This window comes from Myotis lucifugus, unplaced genomic scaffold, assembly GCF_000147115.1.
Source record: "Myotis lucifugus unplaced genomic scaffold, Myoluc2.0 scaffold_485, whole genome shotgun sequence".
NCBI lineage: Eukaryota > Metazoa > Chordata > Mammalia > Chiroptera > Vespertilionidae > Myotis > Myotis lucifugus.
The window spans coordinates 266,152-288,651 of NW_005871533.1; the positions used below are offsets into that span (position 1 = coordinate 266,152).

At 41.7% G+C, this 22,500-nt stretch overlaps 1 protein-coding gene across 3 annotated transcripts in view; it reads right to left on the reverse strand.

Annotated features, from left to right (window-relative positions):
• Window positions 1-22,482, reverse strand: part of GRB2 (growth factor receptor bound protein 2) — a 59,247-nt gene extending 36,765 nt beyond the window's left edge. The window contains exons 1-2 of one of the 3 annotated variants that reach the window (XM_006103425.3): window positions 22,275-22,482; window positions 16,241-16,455 (exon numbers count right to left, since the gene is read on the reverse strand). In XM_006103425.3, the coding sequence (XP_006103487.1) occupies window positions 16,241-16,318 (78 nt within the window). In that variant the 5' untranslated portion in view covers window positions 16,319-16,455; window positions 22,275-22,482. The remainder of the gene's footprint in view (window positions 1-16,240; window positions 16,456-22,274) is intronic. The other 2 variants (XM_014445867.2, XM_023744744.1) reach the window with 2 other exon arrangements.
• Between the last annotated feature and the right edge of the window lie 18 nt (window positions 22,483-22,500).

The following is a 22,500-nucleotide window of genomic DNA, read 5'->3' on the forward strand; positions in this document are numbered from 1 at the left end:
GGGTTTATACTTTCTGAAGCTGAGGGAATAGAGTTATATCGGATTAAGTGTGGCTCAGTGGTAGAGTATTGGCCCATGTACCAAAGGGTTGCAGGTTGGATTACTAGTCAAAGGCTTGCAGGTTCATTCCCTGGCCTGCGTGGGGCACAGGTGGGAGGCAATTGATGTATCTCTCTCACAGTTTGGTATCCAACCTAATCTTTCCATCCTACCCAGGGGTAAAGGTAGAGAGAAGAAGGGGGAGAGAGAAATAGAGAGAGAGATAAAGAGAGAGAGAGGGAGGGGGGACAGAGGGAGAGAGGGAGAGAGAGAGAGAGAGAGAGAGAGAGAGAGAAAGGGAGAGAGAAACATGGATGCAAGAGCAAAACATTTATTGGCTACCTTCTACACACACACACACACTGGGGATCAAGCTCAAAAACCTGGGCATGTGCCCTGACCTGGAATCCAACTGGCAACCTTACTACACAGGACAACGCCCAACCAACAGCCACACTGGCCAGGGCGATAAATTTTTTTTATTTGTCAGTTTTGAACCTAATACCCAAACTTCTGATGGCAGACCATGAAGAAAAAGAAAGTTCAAACTAATCTTGTAAGCCTCTCCTCTGTTCCTAGCCACCTTATTTTTAGGACATTCCTTGGCAGTTCTAGTATCAAATGATTGCTATACTGAGCATATGTGCGCCTCACAAACTGGCAGGTGTCTGTTTCCAATCCTAAATCCTACTCTAGCTCCGTCTGCTGCCCACCCAGATGCTTCCATTTAAACTGAGAAGTCCACGAAGGGGACAGAAGCTAATGGCTCATCTTACACCAGATCTGTTAGCTGTCTCAAAACAAAACCCCAAAACCTCTAAATTAGAATCATTTAAATCTTCCTGGACAGAATCTGATTATCAATGACTTCTATTCTGTTGTAAGTAATGGTACAGAAAATTACACTGGTCTTTTACTCAGAATAAATTAGTTCTGTATTTTTAATAGAAGCCAAATGGTGAAACTAGTAGGAGACAGCAGGGCCAGGCTATTCTGGTAAGATGTTGCATTTACAATCGTGGTATAATGACTGACTGGTTTGAGCATATGGTACCAACGATAACAAGGCAAAAGGTTCAAATCAAAGTACAATGGGATTGTGGGGGATAGAAATAATGAGGTTAAAAAAAAAGCACCATCAGTATAATTGGTCTTTAAATATAAAATAGAAGACAGTAACTGGAAATAATTCATACCAGTGGGTACCCAGGAGTTGCTCAGAAGCACCAAAAAGATGAAGAGAACCATTACAGCAACGGATCTCACTCAGCATGCGGCAGTCCAAACCAAAAGTCCTCCCAAGTCTCCACACTACGCAACCCGCCACATCCGTCTATGGAAATACAACTTTCAGTTATTTCTCCTTTTCCCTTCCTTTCATATTTACATCTAATCAAGCCTTATTTTTCCTTTAAAACATCTCTAAATATAATAAGGATAATAAGGATGTCCAACTAAGCATTACTTAAAATAGGGCGGGGGAAACATTCTACAATGCTCAACAGTACTGGAATGGTTAAATTATGGGACATTCATATAATGAGATACTCTGCAGCTGTTACAAATGTTATTTATGAAGAGTTTATAATAGCATGGGTGGAGCAGACAATGAGTGGTCTTCTTAACCTCTATTCTGCCTCTGTGTAGAGCCATGAGGCTTGGGTGGGACTGACCCCCAACCAAATCTCCCAGGGCAAGTCTCTACCCAGGCCCAGTGACCAGCTTAGTCCTAGGCTACCTGAGCCAATCAGCCCCAATCTCAGGACTTCTGCTGGAGGTGGGAAGGAAACACATGCCTTAGAACAAAGCTAACACACAGCACAGGGCACGGCTACAAAAAAGTTATGGGAGACACTGAGCTGGAGCCCTGATTAAACCATTATCTGATTTCTATCCAATCTTTGAACTTTTTGATTATTATAAGCCAATGATACATACCTTTTATTGTTTAGACCAGTGTGAGTAGTGTGTTCTGTCATTTGCAAACAACAATGGCTTAACACAATGGGCAAATATTTATATTTTCAAAAAGGCAATTTCATATACAGTATGACCTTGACTTTTAAAGTATCCAGATAAATTATTATAGGGGGTCCTGGGTGGAGGTGGGCAAAGCAGCGTGAAATGGGGAATGGAGGATATCTGTAATAGTGTAAACAATAAAAAAATACTAGGAAAGACAAAATATAATCAGTTATTATTTCTGGGCAGTGGACTGGGCTAGGTTTGGGTACTGATCAGGAACCATAATATATATTTTAAAATTACGAACAAGAGACTGCCAAATTGATCACTGTCTTTGAAATTCACTCCATGTACACTCCAACCCTCAGTGAATTCTGCCACCTGAGATGCCATTTTTTCTACTATCCAACTCTCAGCCATTTAGAATCAGTATACTCTTACTTCCTACCTATAAGCCCCAACAACTTCCTTCACTACATCTGATTCTATCTTACTACAAATCCTCTAAATCAGTGTTTAATCAGATGTGTTTTTAAAAAGGATCTATTTCATATAATTGTTCTCTTTACTAATTGTTTCACAGGCACATAGAGCCTCACCAGCTCAACGCCAAGTTCCTAGTAGACAAAAACTGTCTCCCGGCACACTCAAAAGCTTGCTGACTAACCTGAAAAAAAAAAAATCTTAGAAATGTACAGTTGACTTTTGAACTGCGCAGGTCCACTTATATGTGGATTTTTTTCAATAAATACCTGTGCTGTTTTTTGATCCAAGGTCTGGAGTCTGCAGATGTTAAGGGCCAACTGCATGCATTGATCTATGCCATTTTATAGACTTGAGCATCAGAGGTTTTCGGTATCCACGGGGGATGGGGTGAGGGTCCTGGAACCAATCTCCCATGGATACCACAGGACAACTTGAGTTTTTAGGGAGTCAAGTTATACAAGCATTTTTTACTGTGGCGGGGGGTTCAGTACCCCTAACACCCGCGTTATTCAGGGTAAACTATATATTATGATGTTTTTCATTTTATATCAATTTACCCCTCATATTCATAACCTAAGAGTTCAAAATAGGATATAGCAAAACTATTGGAGTAGCAGTGTAAAGTTCTAGTAAAATTGAAGATGTAAAATTTTAAGGCACAGACAACCATATGTTGGCTGTACTATGTCGAAAGGTTCTGATTAACCTTATATTGAGAAAAACTCCAATTCATCCCTTTGCTTCTTTTAAGCTCAACTGGTTAGTCAATATAAGACTCCTGAGACAAATACTGCAGGCTGGCATGAGCGAGGTCGGTTAAAGATTGACTGGCTGATTCTAGCCACCAGCCTATTAAAGAATGGCACCAGTCATGATAGAGATGGTGTTTAAAAAACTGACTGACTAGACATATAGCACTACTAGAAAAACAACTCAAAACATACATACTCCTTGGCTTTAAGGACAGCTAATGAAGAGGCATTGGCCACTCAAAATTAATCAAAGCTTAAAGCTAACGCTTAGGTCAACTCATGGAGCCAATGACTAAAGCCAGGTCCCTCTAGAGATACAAATTCATTATTTTTTTAATATGATATGGACTGTTAACACAGATCACTGATGCAACAATGTTCAAGCTCCAAGTTTATCACCAGTATGTACATCCCAAGGGCTTGCTTCTATGGGCAAATTTAAAAAGAAAAATTAGTGCCTTGTTGACTGAAACCCACTACCCAGGACCCAGAAGAGCTGAAATGTCAGTCTATGAACAGATTTTCAGAAGCCAGTCAAAGCTGTCTGCCTTGCTTTCCTCGGCAGATTTTGCAGACTCTGACTAACAGTACTTGTACCACTTGCTCATTTTGACTTCAGTCTCTTGTTCGGTTTGGACCTGCTCCAGGTTGGCTACAGCTATGTTTGGCACCACAAAGCATGCTGCCAGTCTTAGCTGTGTTGCTAATAAGAGGTCAGAAAGCACCCCTGGAAATACAGGGACACAGGAAGAGTTCAAACAGTTGTTTTAAGCACAGTGTCCTAGCAAAGCTTGAAAAACAAGAAATTCTTTCCCCCAATCCACCTCACCTTTACCAGCAACGCAAACTCAAGAGAATCTATAATAATAAAAGCGTAATATGCTAATTAGACTGGACAGTGAACGACCTTCCGGACAAAGCCGGGTCGAGGCAAGCCACCATGGCTGCGAGAGTCAAGCCCCTTGCACGGACTTCCTGCATTGGGCCTCTGGTATATGATAAGAAAAGACTTCTCTTCTCCCAATCTAGGCCTCTGTGGAGCTGGTCTCTGGCACTTTCTCTTATGAGTTGTGTAAACTATAGGTTAGAACAATCATCAGGGTTACTGTAAACTATTCCTATTATTTTTCCTTGTTTTTCTTATACAAGGAAAATAAAAAACAAATTTAGGAAAGAAAGCCATAGTGTTTAGGACCTCCTTCCATAGAGATATTTCTTACTGTACGGACCATTGCTGAAATAAAATGCCACCATGATTATGGATGGAATAAACATTCAAAAACAAAAACTGGTGGAAAGTGGGAATGTTTTTTGGACATTAACTTAAAAATAAAACCGACTGAGTATTCTTTAGGTCTCATGCACAGTAAAGTACAATTATACTTTACAAAGACTCAAAGGAAAAGTAGCCAAGAAACCTAACCAAGAGGTAGTGGCACAAACTAAAGGAATGAAAAACTACAATGGAAACTCAACAGTTCCTATTTCTGGTCCCTGTCGCCTAAATAAATGCAAAAACAGCTGAGGCAATATAAGAATGAAGCCTGACCTCTGACAGGGCAGTGGTGGGTAACAAAGACTATGAGCCTCATTTACACTGAGCAGGATGAGCCTGGTGTGGGTTTCAGCGCTTTCTTCGCTCTGCTGTGCAAATGCTGAGATACAGGAACCCACTGAGATCTGAGAAACAGAAATATGTGGTGGCCAGAGGTACACAATGGAGCTACGGGGCAGTGGAGGGGCACCTGAAGGAGAGAGGCTTCTGGAGTCTGGGCTTGCTAAGTCAGTGGTTCTCAACCTTCCTAATGCCACGACCCTTTAATACAGTTCCTCACGTTGTGGTGACCCCCAACCATAAAATTATTTTCGTTGCTACTTCATAACTGTAATTTTGCTACTGTTATGAATCGTAATGTAAATATCTAATATGCAGGATGTATTTTCGTTATAAATTAAACATAATTAAAGCATAGTGATTAATCACAAAAACAATATGTAATTATATATGTGTTTTCCGATGGTCTTAGGCAACCCCGGTGAAAGGGCCGTTCGACCCCAAAGGGGTCGCGACCCACAGAGAACCACTGCTCTAAGTAATGAGGGAAGTGAAGAGGCAAAAGTTATACCAGACAAAAGGAGCAACACGACTGAAGACCAGGAGATGTGACGGAGTTCAGGGAACTATACAACTGGAAACTGACCAAATTTTGTTTAAATATAGCCACGAAGGTTAACTAATCCATTATTTGACACTATTGGCAAAAATGTTCATCGATGAAACACAGTAGAGTTTTTCAGGTGAGGATAGCAAATTGTGCAAAATTTTGGTGCCAGTTCACACAAAGGATCAAAATGACTTCACAATAAGGGCAAGACTTGGCCTAAGATTATTTATGTGAAACAGAATTCTGAAAAGACAATAATTATGGTTTTGCTGAATCCAAAGAAACGCTGCCTCTGCTCTCTGGATGTGCCTCAGATGCTGCTGTCTGCACATTCACTCAAGACCACATTACACACGCACTGACACAAGGGCCCAAATTAGAAGAGTCAGCGCTAGACCAACATCTTACAGGTCACCCGGCGGAGCTGCTCTACTCGCACTCTTCTGGTCCTTCCATTTTCACTAGTGAAAACACATAACCAACTGGCAACAGGTTCCCATTCTGTCTCTGCACAAGCTGGAGCTAGAAAAGGTGCAGCACCATGAAGAGGTTGTGGGAAATCAAAGGTCCACAAGCAAAGGGCCTCGTGCAGAAAGGGGAGCACTATGAGAAAGAGACCCTCCCTCCCCAATTCTAATCCTAGTCCACGGTAGCATTCTGCATTCCCACTCCCTTCCCAGTTTTGCCCAAGGACCTCACCTCTAAACACCAGAATATGTTTTTTGTTGTTAATCCTCACCCAAGGATATTTTTTTCATTGATTTTTAGAGGGGGGGGGGCAGAGAGAGAAACATCGATGTGAGAGACATTAATTGGTTGTCTTCCGCACGCCCCGACCAGAGCCAGGGATTAAGCCTGCAACCAATGTGTGTGCCCTTACTGGAATTGAACCTAGGACCCTTCAGTCCACGGGCTCTATCCACTGAGCCAAACTAAGGCTCATGCTATTTTCAATTCATAGAAAGTTCTAGTTTAAAAAAGCCCCCCTTAAACATGCTATTCAATATTTTGTACATACAAATATGTAGCAGAAACTTATTTCCACGAAATATTTCTTTAAAGGGGACAGTGGTGTCAGGGATGTGAAGTTTGAGTTTGAAGGCACTCAGCTAAAGTTCTAACAAAATGTAAAAGAAGTATCTTGATTATTTTGAAGCTCTTGCATATGACATGCTATTATCATATGGCTCATGTCTACTTTTGTAACTGCCAAATACACAGAAAGGCAATTACCCTTCCAAGTTTAAGTGTTCTAGGACAACAACAACAACTCTTCAGAGCTGATAATACGCTTTGCTAATGTTAGAAACAGAAGTCTTAGCAAGTCAGGCATATCTGGATGGACAAAGCAGTCATGAGCATTTCTAAGTTATCTTAGAAAACTCTTTGATACTCATGTCTGACTAAGTGTGACTCAGTCAGGATACCCAGTGTGTGCCTGTGAAACAGTGTAGTACTAAATATTATGTGTGTAGTGAACCAAGCCTTTGCATTAATCATAGTACCCTTCACCCAGGAAGTATTCAATAACTTTTTGCTATGATTCACCAAGATGCTGGATAAGTAGTCTTAAGAATTTATCAAAATTCTACCTACTATCATGACATACTCAAGGTAAAAATAATTAATCAACCAGACCTAACATATCTATAGAACACTCCACCCAACAACAGCAGAATAAAACACCAACTCAAGCACACAGTGGAACACTCCTCAGGACAGACCATATGCTAGGCAATAAAATGACCCTCAATAAATTTAAAAGGACTGAAATCACCCAAGGTATGTTCTACAAGCAAAGTGGAACTAAAATTAACAATAGAAGGAATTCTGAGAAATTCACAAATATGTGGAAATTAAACCTCAATAACCAATGGGTCAAAGAAAAAAGTAACAGGGGAAATGAGAAAATACTTCGATGAGATGAAAGAGATGAGATGGATGAAAACAAAACAACTGCATATCCAACTTTATAGGATGCAGCTAAAGTAGACATAGTAGGAAAGTTATAGCTGTAAACACCTACATTAAAAGGAAATTTGTACTATAGTTCATTTTCAAATTGAGGTTGCTATTCTTTTATATATAAAACCCAAACCTAAAAGCAGGTAATACAAGAATAATTTTTCATCAGGTTACTTGAGAGTTTGTAGATGAGAAGCAAACCCTTTTTGTGAGGCCTTTAATCCTATATAATAAAAGCCCAGCAACCATAATGGGGTAACGACCAGAACGACCACTCGCTATGAGGTGCATTGACCACCTCTCGATTCCTTCCCTCCGCCCGCAGGCCCCGATTGCTGGATGGCCAACGGGGAACCACAGGGAACTGGGGCGGGACTGGGGACTGGCAAGCGAGTGGAAGATGGCCCTGATCGCAGGCTAGGCCTGGGGGCCCTACCCACGCACCATTTCGTGCACTGGGCCTCTAGTATCTAATAAAAAAGGAGTGAGGGTAAGAACATGCAGATATCTTCCACTTTAATATACAACACCAACAAATTAGTAGCTAAATTTGAAAATTACTTCTACAGTTTTTAAGGGTAACAGCTATTCAAGTGGGTGAAGTTATAGTAGGTGCTCAAAGAAGACAGATAAAGGGCTTCTGAACACAGAATATGAATTTCCAAGTTAATGAAAACATAAAAAGAACATTGATTCTTTCTGCACCAGTAACTGAAATTTAGGAAACTAATTATGTTAATCTCAAGGATATACATGTAGGGCTAATTAGTTTCCCTATGTGAGGCCATTCATCTGGATATCCCATGTAGACAATATTAGCACAACTCCTGGGAAATTCATATCAGTTGCAGGTTCAAGATCTACTCTCTCACTCAGCTTTAACATGAGACTTTGAGAGTCTTAATCATGATCTTCTCTGCTAGCCTGGCATAGAAATCCTTTTGAGCTACTGCTTTCTAAAGACGCTGAGTACATTTAAACAGAAACCCCATCTTCTTTCCAAAGCTGAAGTACCTGCTTACTTTCATTATTAAAGTTTTGAAGATGGTTTCACTGTTTTTCGTCAGACCCAGAAAATATAGTAAAGGTAACTATGGCTATATTCATTAAATGTTTTTTTTTTTCTGAAAGGTTACAGAAAAACTAATGACTTTCTCTGTGAAAACTTTGCTTTTTACATTATTTAACAATGAATGAAACATATATTTGTTCATTTATTTTTTTTTTAAATATACTTTATTGATTTTTTACAGAGAGGAAGGGAGAGGGATAGAGAGTTAGAAACATCGATGAGAGAGAAACATCGATCAGCTGCCTCCTGCACACTCCCCACTGGGGATGTGCCCGCAACCAAGGTACATGCCCTTGACCGGAATCGAACCTGGGACTCTTCAGTCTGCAGGCCGACGCTCTATCCACTGAGCCAAACCGGTCAGGGCTATATTTGTTCATTTAATTTCAAAAAGTTATCTGGGTGACAAGAGAGACCAAAGACTTAAGAATGGAGAAACTTGTCTTTCACACACAATCCTTTATCAATACTGTGCATTCAGCAGAGCTTTGGGTCAAGATTTTAACAGTTCTGCCCTAACCGGTTTGGCTCAGTGGGTAGGGCGTCGGACTGCAGACTGAAGGGTCCCAGGTTCGATTCTGGTAAAGGGCATGTACCTTGGTTGTGGGCACATCGCCAGGAGTGGGTGTGCAGGAGGCAGCTGATCGATGTTTCTCTCTCATCGATGTTTCTAACTCTCTATTCCCTCTCCCTTCTTCTCTGTAAAAAATCAATAAAATATATTTTTTTAAAAAAAGATTTTAACAGTTCTGAATTTGAGGTAGTATCAGGACAAGCACCTGGCCAGTTATTTAAATGGGCAGAGTCATGTGACTTGCTGGTTACCTGAGTCAGCGGTTAGACTGACATCCCCTTATCAAAGTTACACACTTGAATAACATTAATAAAATTAATGGCAGCAGGCATTACGGTCTGCTTTATGCTAGTCACTGCTTTAAGCACATGAGTATATATTCGTTCTTTTGAATCTCACTGTGACTCTAGGAAGGTAAGTGCTGTTGTTTCCATTTCACAGAAGGGAGAACCAAAGCACAAAGCAAACTGCCAAGATCACAATGCCTGAATGGCCATTGGCAGGCAGAGCTGGGATTCAAAAAAGTTAGGTGTAGCCTGGAGCACGTGTTCTTCACAATACAATAGATGTTTCTCATTCCATACCCACAAGGAGGTGAAACTGAGGGAGTATCTACCAAAAGGGCCAAGATTTCCCTCAAAATGTCATTTTCAATCACTTTTTAAAAGGTCTCTAGGTTTTAATGACACTGAGTACAGCTACAGTGAACTTTAGCCTAAGGACTTAAAGTAGGTTAAACCTCAGCCATTAAGAGACAAACCAACCAACTCCTAACCGGAGCATTTTAACTCTTTAACTCCCTGGAGTATCCATCAGGGTAAAATAGATGTAAAATGTTAACTACTTTTTATTTGAATATAACTTTGTTGTAAAACAACTAAAGAATCCAAAGATAAAGAGAGAGAGAGTAAAAATCACCAGGAATCCAGCTCCCTGGGATAACGTCTTTTAGGGGACAATTTAGAAAAAGTCTATGTATTAAATAAGCAAACAGAATAGACAGCAATTTTCTATAAATGGGCTCACTCTCTAGTTTAACACCATCTGGGCATGAAAAGGCCTTTAAGGGTAGTGGTTAAGAACATGGAATCTGGACTCAAAGTGGCCTGGATCTAAATCCTAATATGTGAACCTGGGCAAGTTACTTAATGTCAGCCTTAGGTTTCTGATCAGTAAAATGGGGCTAACAGCATCTGTCATTATAGGATTATCATAAGGATTAAAAGGGAACGCAAGTAAAACACTTAGCTTAGTGCAAGGACATACTAAGCACTCAATATACTAGCTACATGGTTACTTTTTAAAAGGGGGTTCACTTAACATATCCCTGTGCAACTGTAGATATTATTGTGTTGATATAGATTTACATCAATATTAACACCTTCAGAGTATTCCATTTTAAAAAGCCATAATCTGTTTATGTAACTCCCTACTGATCGGCTTAGGTACCCCCCCAAATGGTTATTCCATAGTTTGGAAGATGCCCTTTTTATACATTTTAGCGTCTCTGAAATGCATATTACATTTTATAATTCAATTAAAATATTTTATTTCCTAGGTGGCACATATAGACTAATTGTAATAAACACCATAATGTCTATATTTTTTTAAATTAAGATTTTTTTAAGAACTCTTAAAAGTGGAATTGCCAGGTCATTTTATGTTCTGGTATATTTCACCAAGCCAACATTCAGAAAGATTTTATTGGTACAAATCTCCACTGGCAGGAGGTGACAATACCCATTTCTCCACACAGTGGCCACCAAAGGGTAGGGGTCAATTTTTACTACCTTCACTAATCTGACAGGCAACATGACCTCATTTTTATTTGTTTTTTCATTATTTTCATCACCGAGGCCAATTTACTTTAGATAGCATGTCCAATAAGTCACTCAGTAGAAGCTGCTGCCCATGCCTGGCAAGTGCAAAGCAGGACTGCAGATACCTTACATTTCCGGTTTACTCATCCCAACAGTTAAGAGGGGTGTTACCATACTGTAGAGCAAGCATCGCAGCCAGACCTGAGCACAAACCTCAACTCTGCCACTTACCAGATGTGTGAACCACAGCAAGTTACTTAACTTCTGAGTCTGTTTCTGCAGTCACGAGATGGGACTAATTTAGTGCCCCAATTCAGAAATTACGTATAACTTCATGGCATAGAGCAGTGGTTCTCAACCTTCCTAATGCTGCGACCCTTTAATACAGTTCCTCATGTTGTGGTGAACCCCAACCATAAAATTATTTTCACTGCTACTTCATAACTGTAATTTTGCTACTGTTATAAATCGTAATGTAAATATCTAATATGCAGGATGTATTTTCATTGTTACAAATTGAACATAATTAAAGCATAGTGATTAATCACAAAAACAATATGTAATTATATATGTGTTTTCCGATGGTCTTAGGCGACCCGTGTGAAAGGGTCGTTCGACCCCCAAAGGGGTCGCGACCCACAGGTTGAGAACCGCTGGCATAGAGTAAATGCTCCATAGATGGTAGCTATTCAATAATGACTTTAACTACCATGGCTCACAGAAGTGAAAATTGAAAGACCCCAAAGGAACATTGCATTTCCTTAAACATCTCTTTCTCCAAAGAGGGATGACTGGTCTTCAGCCAGCCTCCCAGAAGGAGTCTTGTATAGGAACTGAAAGTTCATTCATTCTTAGTACCTACTTGGAAATAGTCCATCCAGATGACAGGGGAATAAATGAATATAATGAAAGGCAATCAAATTACCTGCTATAAGAGAACTCAAACAGTCTTCATTCTCAAAAGAGTAAATGCAATATTCTGGGTTTAGTCAACAAGATTGATAAGCATTCTTATCAACAGGCTAAAGCATACCAATACCAGACTAAAATAGTGAAGAAAAAAAAGAAACAGCCCCAACCTTTTTTTTTTTTTTTACGTTTGGTCATTTAAACACCTGAAATGGAGCCGTTTACCGAAATCCAGCTGTTGTGAAACTGGACTCAATTAAATCCTATTTCTCGGAAGCATCCTCACTGCATATTCTTTTCTCAGTTACACGGGAGACTTATTCAAATGCCCCCAGCTGGCCAGCAGAAATCCCCCCGTTTTTCCTCTCAGCCTCTCTCAAACCACCCCGGCTTCATTCCTAGTCCTGACACCTATGCAGGCACTTACCTATCTCACAACCTGGCTACTGCAACCTTCCAGGCTGGGACTCCAGGTTTACCTCTGTCACCCACTGTACACACAGGGCACTTTCACCATCCACTAAAAAACTTCAGATCTTCTTAAGGAAAAGATAAAACTCTTACTGCGTTTTTCTTATCTGACTCCAATTCTACCTTCTTCTCTACTACGTCACTCACAATCTATAACCTTATTCTAGCATTCCTATCTCAAACACAAGTACAACTACCACCCCCAAGCCCCCCGCTCCCGCCCTTCTCTTAGCCCTATCCTATTTAATTCACAGGGTCCAGTTCAAGTGATACTTCTTTCTCAGAGCTTTCTCTGACTTTAGGTCTTATCCATCTCTTCCCTTCCTAACTACTTTGGCAGTTACAGGTGTAACACAACTTCAGCATTTCATTAAACACCAGTGCACTACAAAGTACTGTTTGTGATCTTGCATAGATCATTTAACCTCTATGGGCCACCATTTCCTCATCTGTGAAATACTAAGTCAAAATTAACAGCTTTTAAAAGGTCTTCTTCTGTTCAAAATATCCTCTAATTTTACATACTGCCATATACTGTTTCAGATATTAATCTTCATTTCTCGTATTTGATTTTAAGAATACCTGAAGAGAAAAAGTACATCATCTATTTCTTCCCCAACTCTCAAAGCAAGTTATCCCAGGATGTGGCTCAAGGAGATGCTCAGTAAATGTGACAGTGGAATAGAGACATCAGTGCTGAGATAGAAGAAAACTTCAAAGATCTGAGTGTGAACCCAAGATCTAGTTCTAAAGCAGCTTGTGCAACCGAGATAGGTTGGTAGTGCCAGACGAGTAGATGGTCCACTGTCGGCTCTCTTGTTGAGTTGAAGGTCTGCCTTAATGGAAAACAAGAATGGAATGAACACAGGCTTGAGAGCTCAAAAAGGTTCTTAATTCCTGTGCAGCACTGTTTGAAGCATGTGTACATAGCCCCTAAATGACAAATGCAACTTTCAGGTGAGCTCAGACACTTATGTGCATTAGGGGCCCTGTTCAGTGGACAACTCCAGTACTCTCAAGCCTGCCCTACAATGGCGGGGCAACTGAGGTTCAGCTCAGCCACACAAAGCCTGAAACCTGCAAGAGAAGAGCAATTCCTCCCATTTCTATGCCCCAGTGCCCTTCTCAGAAAATACAAGCTTTTATAAGAGGGAAAGTAATTCAGTTCTATTTCAGGCTTCCAGTAAAATCTCTTTAGTTTTCTCTCTTTTCTCAGGGCAGTACAAGTCAATGTGTAGACAGAAAGTAAGAAAGTGGTCTGCTGGAGGACAGGAAGCAACATTAACCAAGTTAACCAGGAACTCTAAGACAGTGGGAGGATGTGATCCTTCCAAACTCTAGTCAGAAGCAGAGGGCTAAGCCCCTTTCTATCATTATATTAAAATAAAATGTATTAACACCAATATGCTCATGCCCCTTTATCAAGAGAGGGCAAATACATATATCCCTATTTTAATCAAGTTAAACTGGTCTATGCTATTCCAGCCACTTCTAAACACGTTTTAAGATCCTAAAGAGTTATCAAATCAAATCAGAGCCACTCAAATGAAGCCAGTTACTCCTTAAATAATCAAATGAAGGAAGCACTGTTGTTGTTTTTTTCACTGACAGCTCTTAACACAAAGCAAACGTCCCTCATGGCCCTCCTCTTCACTCAGCTGTTACACACAATTATGAGACAAAGGGCAACTACTGTATTATCACTTTTTTTTTTTGGAGTAAAATCACAAGATTACTAACAAACAGCTAATGGCCACCATTCAAAAGCAATAATGGCATTATGACTTCATATGCCAGTTATCTACCGAACTGGAAAGAACCAAGTAGACTTATTTTTCTCTGCCCAGAGAAAATCTGCAAGTGGGAGCACTCTGATTCACTTTCTCTCCCATCATGAATTCTCTGGGGGAATGTTAAACAGTATCACCTTCTCTAATTATAGGGTGAGGAGAGAAGGGTTTTATACTTGTCCAAGAGGTTACCAATTTAAGTTGGAGAACTTATAAAATGTTCACGGTCTCGGAAAGACTTCGGTGATAGTAAACACAGAAAGGTCTTGTCTAAAAATTCTTAAAAATCCTCAAATCCCTCCTTTTGTTTTACTTTGTTGCTTTAGTGCTAAATATGCAATGGGATAAACTTAAGAGAAAAATATGAACCATCAGGCTATCATTTAAGTTTCTATGGTAAGTTTAATAGAGAAATCAGTTTGTATTTTAAAAAACAACAATGCCGGGCAGTCTGGCTTAGTGGTTGAGCATCAACCTATGAACCAGGAGGTCACAGTTCCATTCCCGGTCCAGGCACATGCCCGAGCTGTGGGCTAGATCCCCAGTAGGGGTGTGCAGAAGGCAGCTGATCAATGATTCTTTCTCATCATTGATGTTTCCATCTCTTCATTTCCCTTCCTCTTTGAAATCAATAAAAATATATTAAAAGAAAAACAAAAAACAACACTTGGCTCCAAAGGGTTTTCATACAGGTTACAAATGTGGATATTTGAAGTAGCCAATCTTATGATATCACCGTCGGATTATCTGTTGAAAACAGTAATCACCTATGAAAACATCAAATTACCTCCTCCGTATACCAATGATACAGAGTAATTTCAAGGTCTAAGTTGCATTTGCTCTGATTTCTAGCTCTCTAAGAAAACAGAATGAGAAGACATATGTCACTCTAAAACCTATAGCTGGTTTGCTTTCTGGCAATTTTGTGCTGACTTGGAAAATACCCTCAGAGAGTTTGGCATGACAATAACAGCTTTGAATATAACACAGTTTTTTTCTCCTTAAAGAGCTCTTCAATATCACCTTTTATGAAGTACAACTTACACATTTAACATTAAACTACTATGCAGTAACTTCAGAGAACTCTATGCCTTTGGCAATGAGAACAAAATAGTAACTCTCCATAGGTCTGCATAGCTTAAAAAAACAAACACAAAAAACTAGTTATTTTTAAAAGGACCATATTTCTACATTTCCATCTTCTTCCTCTTTGTAAAATTCTAATCATTTCATTCAGGGATAGTCAACAAACAGTAGCAGTTTCCAGCAATCAGACTAAGGCTCAGGGGAGGGGGGGGAGTCAAAACTTGAGACATGGTGAATATGCACACACTAAAGTTCAAGTTTTCCTCATTTAAAGTTGACACTATTCGATAACACCCACCTTGTAAAAAAGTCAGTTACATATCCAAAAGGGCAAGCTGCTCCAGTCAACTGAGTAAACAACATAATTAACATGTGCCAGGTGGAAAGTGAATCCTCATGTAAATAGTGGGGTTCCAAATGAGCTGCAAACTGTAAAGCAGCTTATTTTTTTCTAAACTGTCAGCAGGTTTCTTTTGTGCAATTAGAGCTTAAAATGGGGTAATTGCTCCTCAAGTTTCTTCTAAGAATATTGAAATCTGACTTGTACAACAGCAAACTGAACCTTATTATTTAGAACTCCATTGTTTTGTTTTTTGGTTGTTTTTTTTTTCAAAAAAGAATAAAAACACACTGAGTTCTTTAATGAGTTTTGGCAGGTATTTCAAACTACCTCTCTAAACTAGGGGAAATTAATTCCTAACCGACCAGGATCACATTCCAGAATGCAAACATCTTTGACTATGTAAAATAAGACTAATGGAGTGCTTTTACATAAATACTTCAAGTTTAGGTCTTTCAAAACATCCCCTAATTTTTTAATAAAACTCTCCAAGGTAAATCAACCTACTTCCTCACTACAGTCGTATTGCTTTGACTTGGCTTGAAATAGTACCAATATCAACAAGCAAAAAGAAATACTCGAGGCATTCACACAAAGGCAGTTAAAGACCATACATCACACACACCACCCTCTTAAGTCATATTCAATATTCTACTCAGCGTCCATCTCAGCTATCCAGATCTCACACGATGGTAAATGTGGGCAATGAAAGAAGGAGCACGGCTTCTTTGTGTGTTACCGGGCAAAAGAAGGTAGGTGAGTACAAGCAGAGGCCATCTCAGTATTTGCTTGGCAGCAACACTTACCTTGAGGATGTCCCCCCTTTTGAAGCTCAGCTCGTCGTCTGCAGTGGCTTTGAAGTCATATTTGGCGATGGCTTCCATTCTGAGCGCTGCTCAGTGCTCGGCAGCCTGAAGCAGGGGGAAGGGAGTCTTCCCTGCTGAAGCAACCCAGCACTCTGGGCGCAGCCTCGCCTCTCTTCTGGGACTGGCTCCTGCACTCCGGGACACACAATGCCACCCTGAATCAGAAGACGGATGATTGAGAGAAGTGGCCGGGATTGAAGGCAGCCCCGCCCTGCCAATAGGCCTGCTGTCCCAGCCCCCACGCCCCCTGGTTAGGCTGGCTCAACCCTCCTCCCTCCCTTCCAAGCAAGAGCCCAGATCTCCTTCCTCTTTTCAGCCTCAGGCCCAGGCGACTGACAGGCCCGCCGGCCAATGGTGGCAGCAGCTCGAGCTATTCCAGAACACACTTCCTCTTCCTTCCCGCTGGGTGTGCACGGTGAGCAGGAACCACACCGGCTGCAGTCCCGTTCGGTCTCCACCTTTCCTCCCTCACTCCTTACACTCTTCTCCAGCCACAAAACGGAGCCACTGAGAGAAGGCCTCCCCCTGGGGATGCACCCTACTTTCCTCAGTTAAATAGGCCTGTCTCCCTCCTTTCCCTGCCGACCTTCCTGCTTTTCTGAAAAATGCTGGGTCCTCGATCCACAGTCAAAAGCAAGCAATGCAAGCTTTGGTCCTGAGCTGCTTCTAACTCTTCTCAGAAACTAAACCTTGGTCTGCTCCTAAGAGAGCAGGAGAAAGTGAACACAAGATCTACTTTTTATTCAGTTTACTACTCTGAGCAGAAGACACCAGAGAAGAAGGTCCAACAGCCTTTTTTCAGCCTTTTGCTGCTGGATCCTCTGCTATTCTTGCAATAAGGCCCCTAAAGACCTGCAAAACTTTGGGGTCTCCAATAGCCCTTGAAACAGATGTCCAAGGTTTAGTATTCCAGAAGCATCCTCCACATTATTTTTAACTAGCCTAAGGAGCAAAGCTGACGTTCTAATCTACATTTGAAAAAAATCCTTTTTATAGAATGAGCTGTCAGAAATTGTGTCTGGGAAAAGAAAATGCAGGGAGATGGTGCCAGAAAGTCAAACACGTCTCTCAGTTACCTGAGAACAACTGCTTTGCTCAGAGCCAGCAGAGTACTGGTGCAAATTGCACTGTGCAGGTAGAGTCTGTAATAACCCTCTGGTGTGTACCCGGTGATGGGGAACTGTGGGCACCACAGACAATCACTACTGTAGTAGAGTCTCCAGCCCTGAATATGGGACACAACCTAGACCTTTGCAGAACAAAAGGAAAAGAAAGCCTCATTCTTATTTCACCAGTCACTGTTTTCATACGGGCTAAATAAAAGCAGCAAACAACCCGAATCCTGGCAGAATGGGGACAGATTATTTATAGTGACACTCTTCTTGGATAATTACCACCTGGCAGAGAACTCATTTGAAGGATACGAGTGATTATTATCCTTTTGTTCTAAAGTTACCAAGTGGGGCATTAATCAAGCATAGCTGCAAATGGACTAAGCGGTAAACCAGCGGGAATATTAAGATTAGAGAAAAATGAATATCACCAAGGGGAAAAGAAATTACCTAGTAATAAAAAGTCCTCCAGTCAAATTCTAAAAGCCAAACATTCTACTGCAGGTAAACTAATAAACCAAACCAATGTTTACTCTATCAGGCCAGACCTAGGATATCCTATGTGGCACTGGCCCAAAGAGAGCAAAGAAAGCAGCCTATGAAATATATATATGTAAAAAGATCAGTTTCAGAGTATTTATTTTTGCCTGTCTTCAAAAACCCCTTACTTATACCCCTGTAGTGTAGTTCTTATCAAACTAATCCATGTAAAAGTCCGAATATTAAAATTTATGAAAAAGAGCAGTTCCCTACCCCAACACCCGCAAGTAATCACCCCCAATTTTGTTTTTAGCTTTCTCTTTGTATTCACTTACAATATTTCTAAGTAATATGCTTCTGTTGCTGTTTCTTAGTTTTTTCCAGCCATCATCTATCACCTGAAAGATGAGGCCCTAACTATTCCACCCCTGCTAATATCCTCTTGCCCCATCCCAGTAATATCACATATTCTGGTTTAGCAGTAGTATTACAACATGAAATACTGTTCACTGGTGATTTAAATAATGTATTGCAACTTCTTTTCTAGGTCAGTCCTTTAGTTTTCCCCAGCATTAATAACTGCTTTTCCTCTTTTGCTTACTTTCCAATGTGTGTACCTACATTTAATTGCTTATAAATGCTCCAAAATCTCTGCTACAGGCCTATCAATGTTTTCCACAGACCCAATTGCTTATTTGAAAGGGTCTCCAGGTCTGATTGTTAGGACTATGCATCAATGATGGGAACCTGAGTAATACTTAGGCAGATCTAAAAAAACAAAGAGTTTCATTTTTGCAAAATGGAAGTGAGACAGAAACCCAGAGCACTGTCACTGTCCAGGCACTATGTCGTAACAGGGCATAAATGTCTGTTATTCAGGACTGCAGACGACTGCAGTGTAACTGAACAGCCGTAGCATAAAAACCGTTTTTCAACACTTGTTTTACTGCTGTTACTCAACTCATCTACCACGGGTTTCCTAGAGAAAGCCTAAACAAACTAACAAGTGAAAATCATGTTTCAAGTGACTATGGCTTTGTCAGATACAACTTGATAGAAATGAAACCCAAGCACAACCAATACTTCTGTGCCAAAGACATCTCATGGAGAAAACTTGAAGATGTCAGCTTAACAGCCTATCCACTGAAAAGAGCACATAGGCCAAAGGGATTCAAAAGGGTGTGTTCCCTTAAAGACAGAAAAATACGTGATCACATACGCAACACTGATTATTAAAAGGAAGAAATCTGAGAGTGAACACAATGTCTAATCATTTCAATAGAGTAGATGCTGCTGTTCACTTCCCAAGAAAATGGGTTGGGAGTACACTCAACACTGAAGCCTAATGAGAGTGTCTCAACTGTTCCCAGCACACACCTCCCCAGCCCATCCCAAGCAATGAATTCTAAGAAGGCAAGTGTCCTCAGCTGGAAGATGGAAATAGCATCTACCTCATAAGGCCATTTTGATTACTGAAAGAGACTGCCCTGTAAAGGCCTTAGCAGAGCCTCTGGCATAAAGCACTGAGGTGTTAACTAGCATCACCGGTCCCATTTGAAATATTAGTCCGCATGTTTTCACAGTCCATCTAGAACTTCTATCTACATACAGACGGTCTAATAGGCAAATTAACAGTCCTATTAAGTATAAACATTAAAATTAAATTGCTCCACATCAGTCCTAACAAAGCTCAAACATTTACACATATAAAAACTAATCACATCTATAGTCACATACATATTCTATTAGGCTTTTAAATATTTACTCTATATACACAGAAAAGTATACATTTCAGTTGAGTAATTTAAAGCCACACTTGTCTCATTATTCTATTCTATGGCTGTACTCTGTAACAACAGTTTTGATCCTTGGACCAGCTGCATCAAAATCACCCCATTCAGAGACTGATTTACCGTGGGGGTGCCTTCTGGAGTTCTGCAATGTAGTGGCCTTAGGCCCAGAACCCTAATTTTATATAAGACTCACTGGTAATTCTTATGCCTGCTACATTTTAAGAATCACTGCTGTACCACTATAAGGGTGCCTTAACCAGATTTTAAACTCTGTTCCAGATAATGCACTACAACATCTTTAGATAACAAAAATCATGCATATTCACTTGACACAACTGGGAAAAAGCCAACTTTGACAAAACCAAGACTCTCGATGGTCATTCAGTAGTGCCAGAAAGTTCTGAATTAAGTAACCATTACTTTCTCCCAGGAGCGCATGGTGGGTCTCTATTCTGTATTATTGCATTTCTCCAAAATCTATTATTCTTCTGCTCTAGGTAATAATTAGAACTGTTGCTGCACAACATGCAACAAGATAACAGAAATTATTGAGAAAAATCTCTAAGTACCATCAACCAGTAGTATTTAAAACCCAATAATCCTTCACATCTGAATACACTGGCTGAGGAAGTGAACAGCCTCAAGCATTTAAATGCTTGCTTTTAGTATCAAAGAAAGCTGATTAAAAGCACTAACTTCTTTTTTTATTTTGGAATTCAGAAAATTTTGAAACAAGGGAAGGGGCAGCAAGACAGTTTTTTCTTTCTCCTCCCAAAAATCCAACAACAATAAAAAAGAGGGCTGATTCTAGCATTTGTAGGAAAAGATGCCTGATTTTTAAAAGCCTGGTAAAGTACATGTGAAACGAATTTAATATGTATGTCAACTATAGTTTAAATATAAATATGAAAATAAGATTCTTTTAAAGCCCGGTTAAAAAAATTAGTACTATTGCAATAGGCAAGCTCTAATTGATCAAAGGTCTAAATAAATTCTGTTCCCTTAAATGTTTCATGTTATCTTAATTCTATCGAAATATAGGTATATGGTAGGTTTTCATTTTGTTTTACCTTAACTACCCCCCCCACCCCCACCCCCGCTAAAAGCCAGTGAGAAGTCATACAGCCCCAGATCGACCCAGTCTTCCTTACTAATGCAAAAGTGACACAGGAAGAAAAGCATCAGCTGGCACAAAGCATGATCCTAAGATGAAGAAAACAACTAAAACACAAACGAAACAAGCAAGCTACGCTCGTGACCTAATGCAGTATTGATTACTTAGGGATGAATTCAATCCTTTGAGCCTCTCCGTTCCCAGGGGGAGAACGGAAGGCTCGCATGGCTCTCTAGCAACCCTTCTGGCTGCCTGAAGGAACACAGTGCCCGCTTGAAAGTAAAGGCTTTTAAAGCAGGAAAAGAGGCTACCTTCCCCGGAGAGAACACGGAGTCATTAAATGAGGGAGAACACGAACTGCGCAAGGAGCAGAAAACCTCGACAAATTATGCCAGCGAGGAGACTACAAGGAAGAAAGGGAAGTAGATTAGAAAAAAAGGTGGGGGGCGGGGAGGGGGCAAATGACTTGCATGACACACAAGTAAGCATTTAGTCAGCGGCAGGGAGAGAAGTAGACAGCAAGGGAAGGCAACAAGTGCAGGAGCACGAAGTGAAAAGGGGACAAGAAAGCCAGAGAGACTAAGGCTAATTTCCCTCGTGTCTTCTCCACTCTTTCCCGAGAGCCCACGGGACCCAGAGACCTCGCGTGCACTTCATGCAGCTCCGCTGCAAATAGTGCTTCCACGGCCTCCGAAGCCGGCCTGGAATAACCCCTCACCAAGCTGCAGCTCCTATGGCTGCCCATCCTGGATGGCGAGCGTCACCGATGAAACCCACCCCGCTGCGCTCTCCTCTCTCGCTGAAATCTTTCCTCAGAGCGTTCCAACCACTCGACCGCGGCTGCTTATTTTTCTTGACAAACATTTTTCAGAGAGTAGTTCGCAAAGGGGGGCCGCGAGGGGAGGGGGAGGGACCGAAGCACAGGCATCTCGACTGTCTCCGGCAGCACACGTTCCAATGCGCGGCATGAACAGGGTTGGTGGGTTCCCTCCCGAAATTCAGCCCAGAGACACCAGGGGATGGAGACCCGGTTGGTGGCCGTGCAGGTCCACGGGGCAGCACTCGCCCCATGTGCAGCCCGCAGAGGATCCCCCGCCTCCGGGCCAAGTCACACTGACTCACAGAAGGAGTAGCCCGTGCTCTCGGGATGCTCCCGGGGTCCTTCTGCGCAAACCCCCATGAAGAAGGCATGAAATAGAACTAGGAGCCCCCCCGCCTTTTGCTCCGGGGTCCGGAGGCTTCCGTCCTGAGCCGAGGGCCCCGGGAGGACAGTCCCCAGGAAGGAAGCGCCCCAAAAGAGGAAACGTGGAGTCCAGAATTCCGGGGACCCCCTCTCCTGCCCCACACCTCGCCGTCCCGACCCCCAGGCCCGGCGGCCTCGGGAGGCTGAGCCGGGTCCCTACGGGCCGACTCCCGCTTTGGAGCGGGGTTGGAAGACGCACCGAGCCAGCGCCGCCGCGGCCGGCCCCACTCACCGTGGCGCAGCTGCTCCGCTCCGCACCGGCCCCTCCACAGCGGTGTGAGTGGCCGCCGACCGCGCTGCTGCTCCCCGAGGGCAGCGCCTATTCCGGCCGCTGTCACCGCCACAATCTTCGTCGTCGCCGCCGCTGCCGCCGCCGCCGCCGCCGCCGCCCGGTCGCTGAAGCAGCACAGCCGCCTCGCTTCCGCTCCTCTCGGAGTCCCGCGAGAACTCCCCCGCCC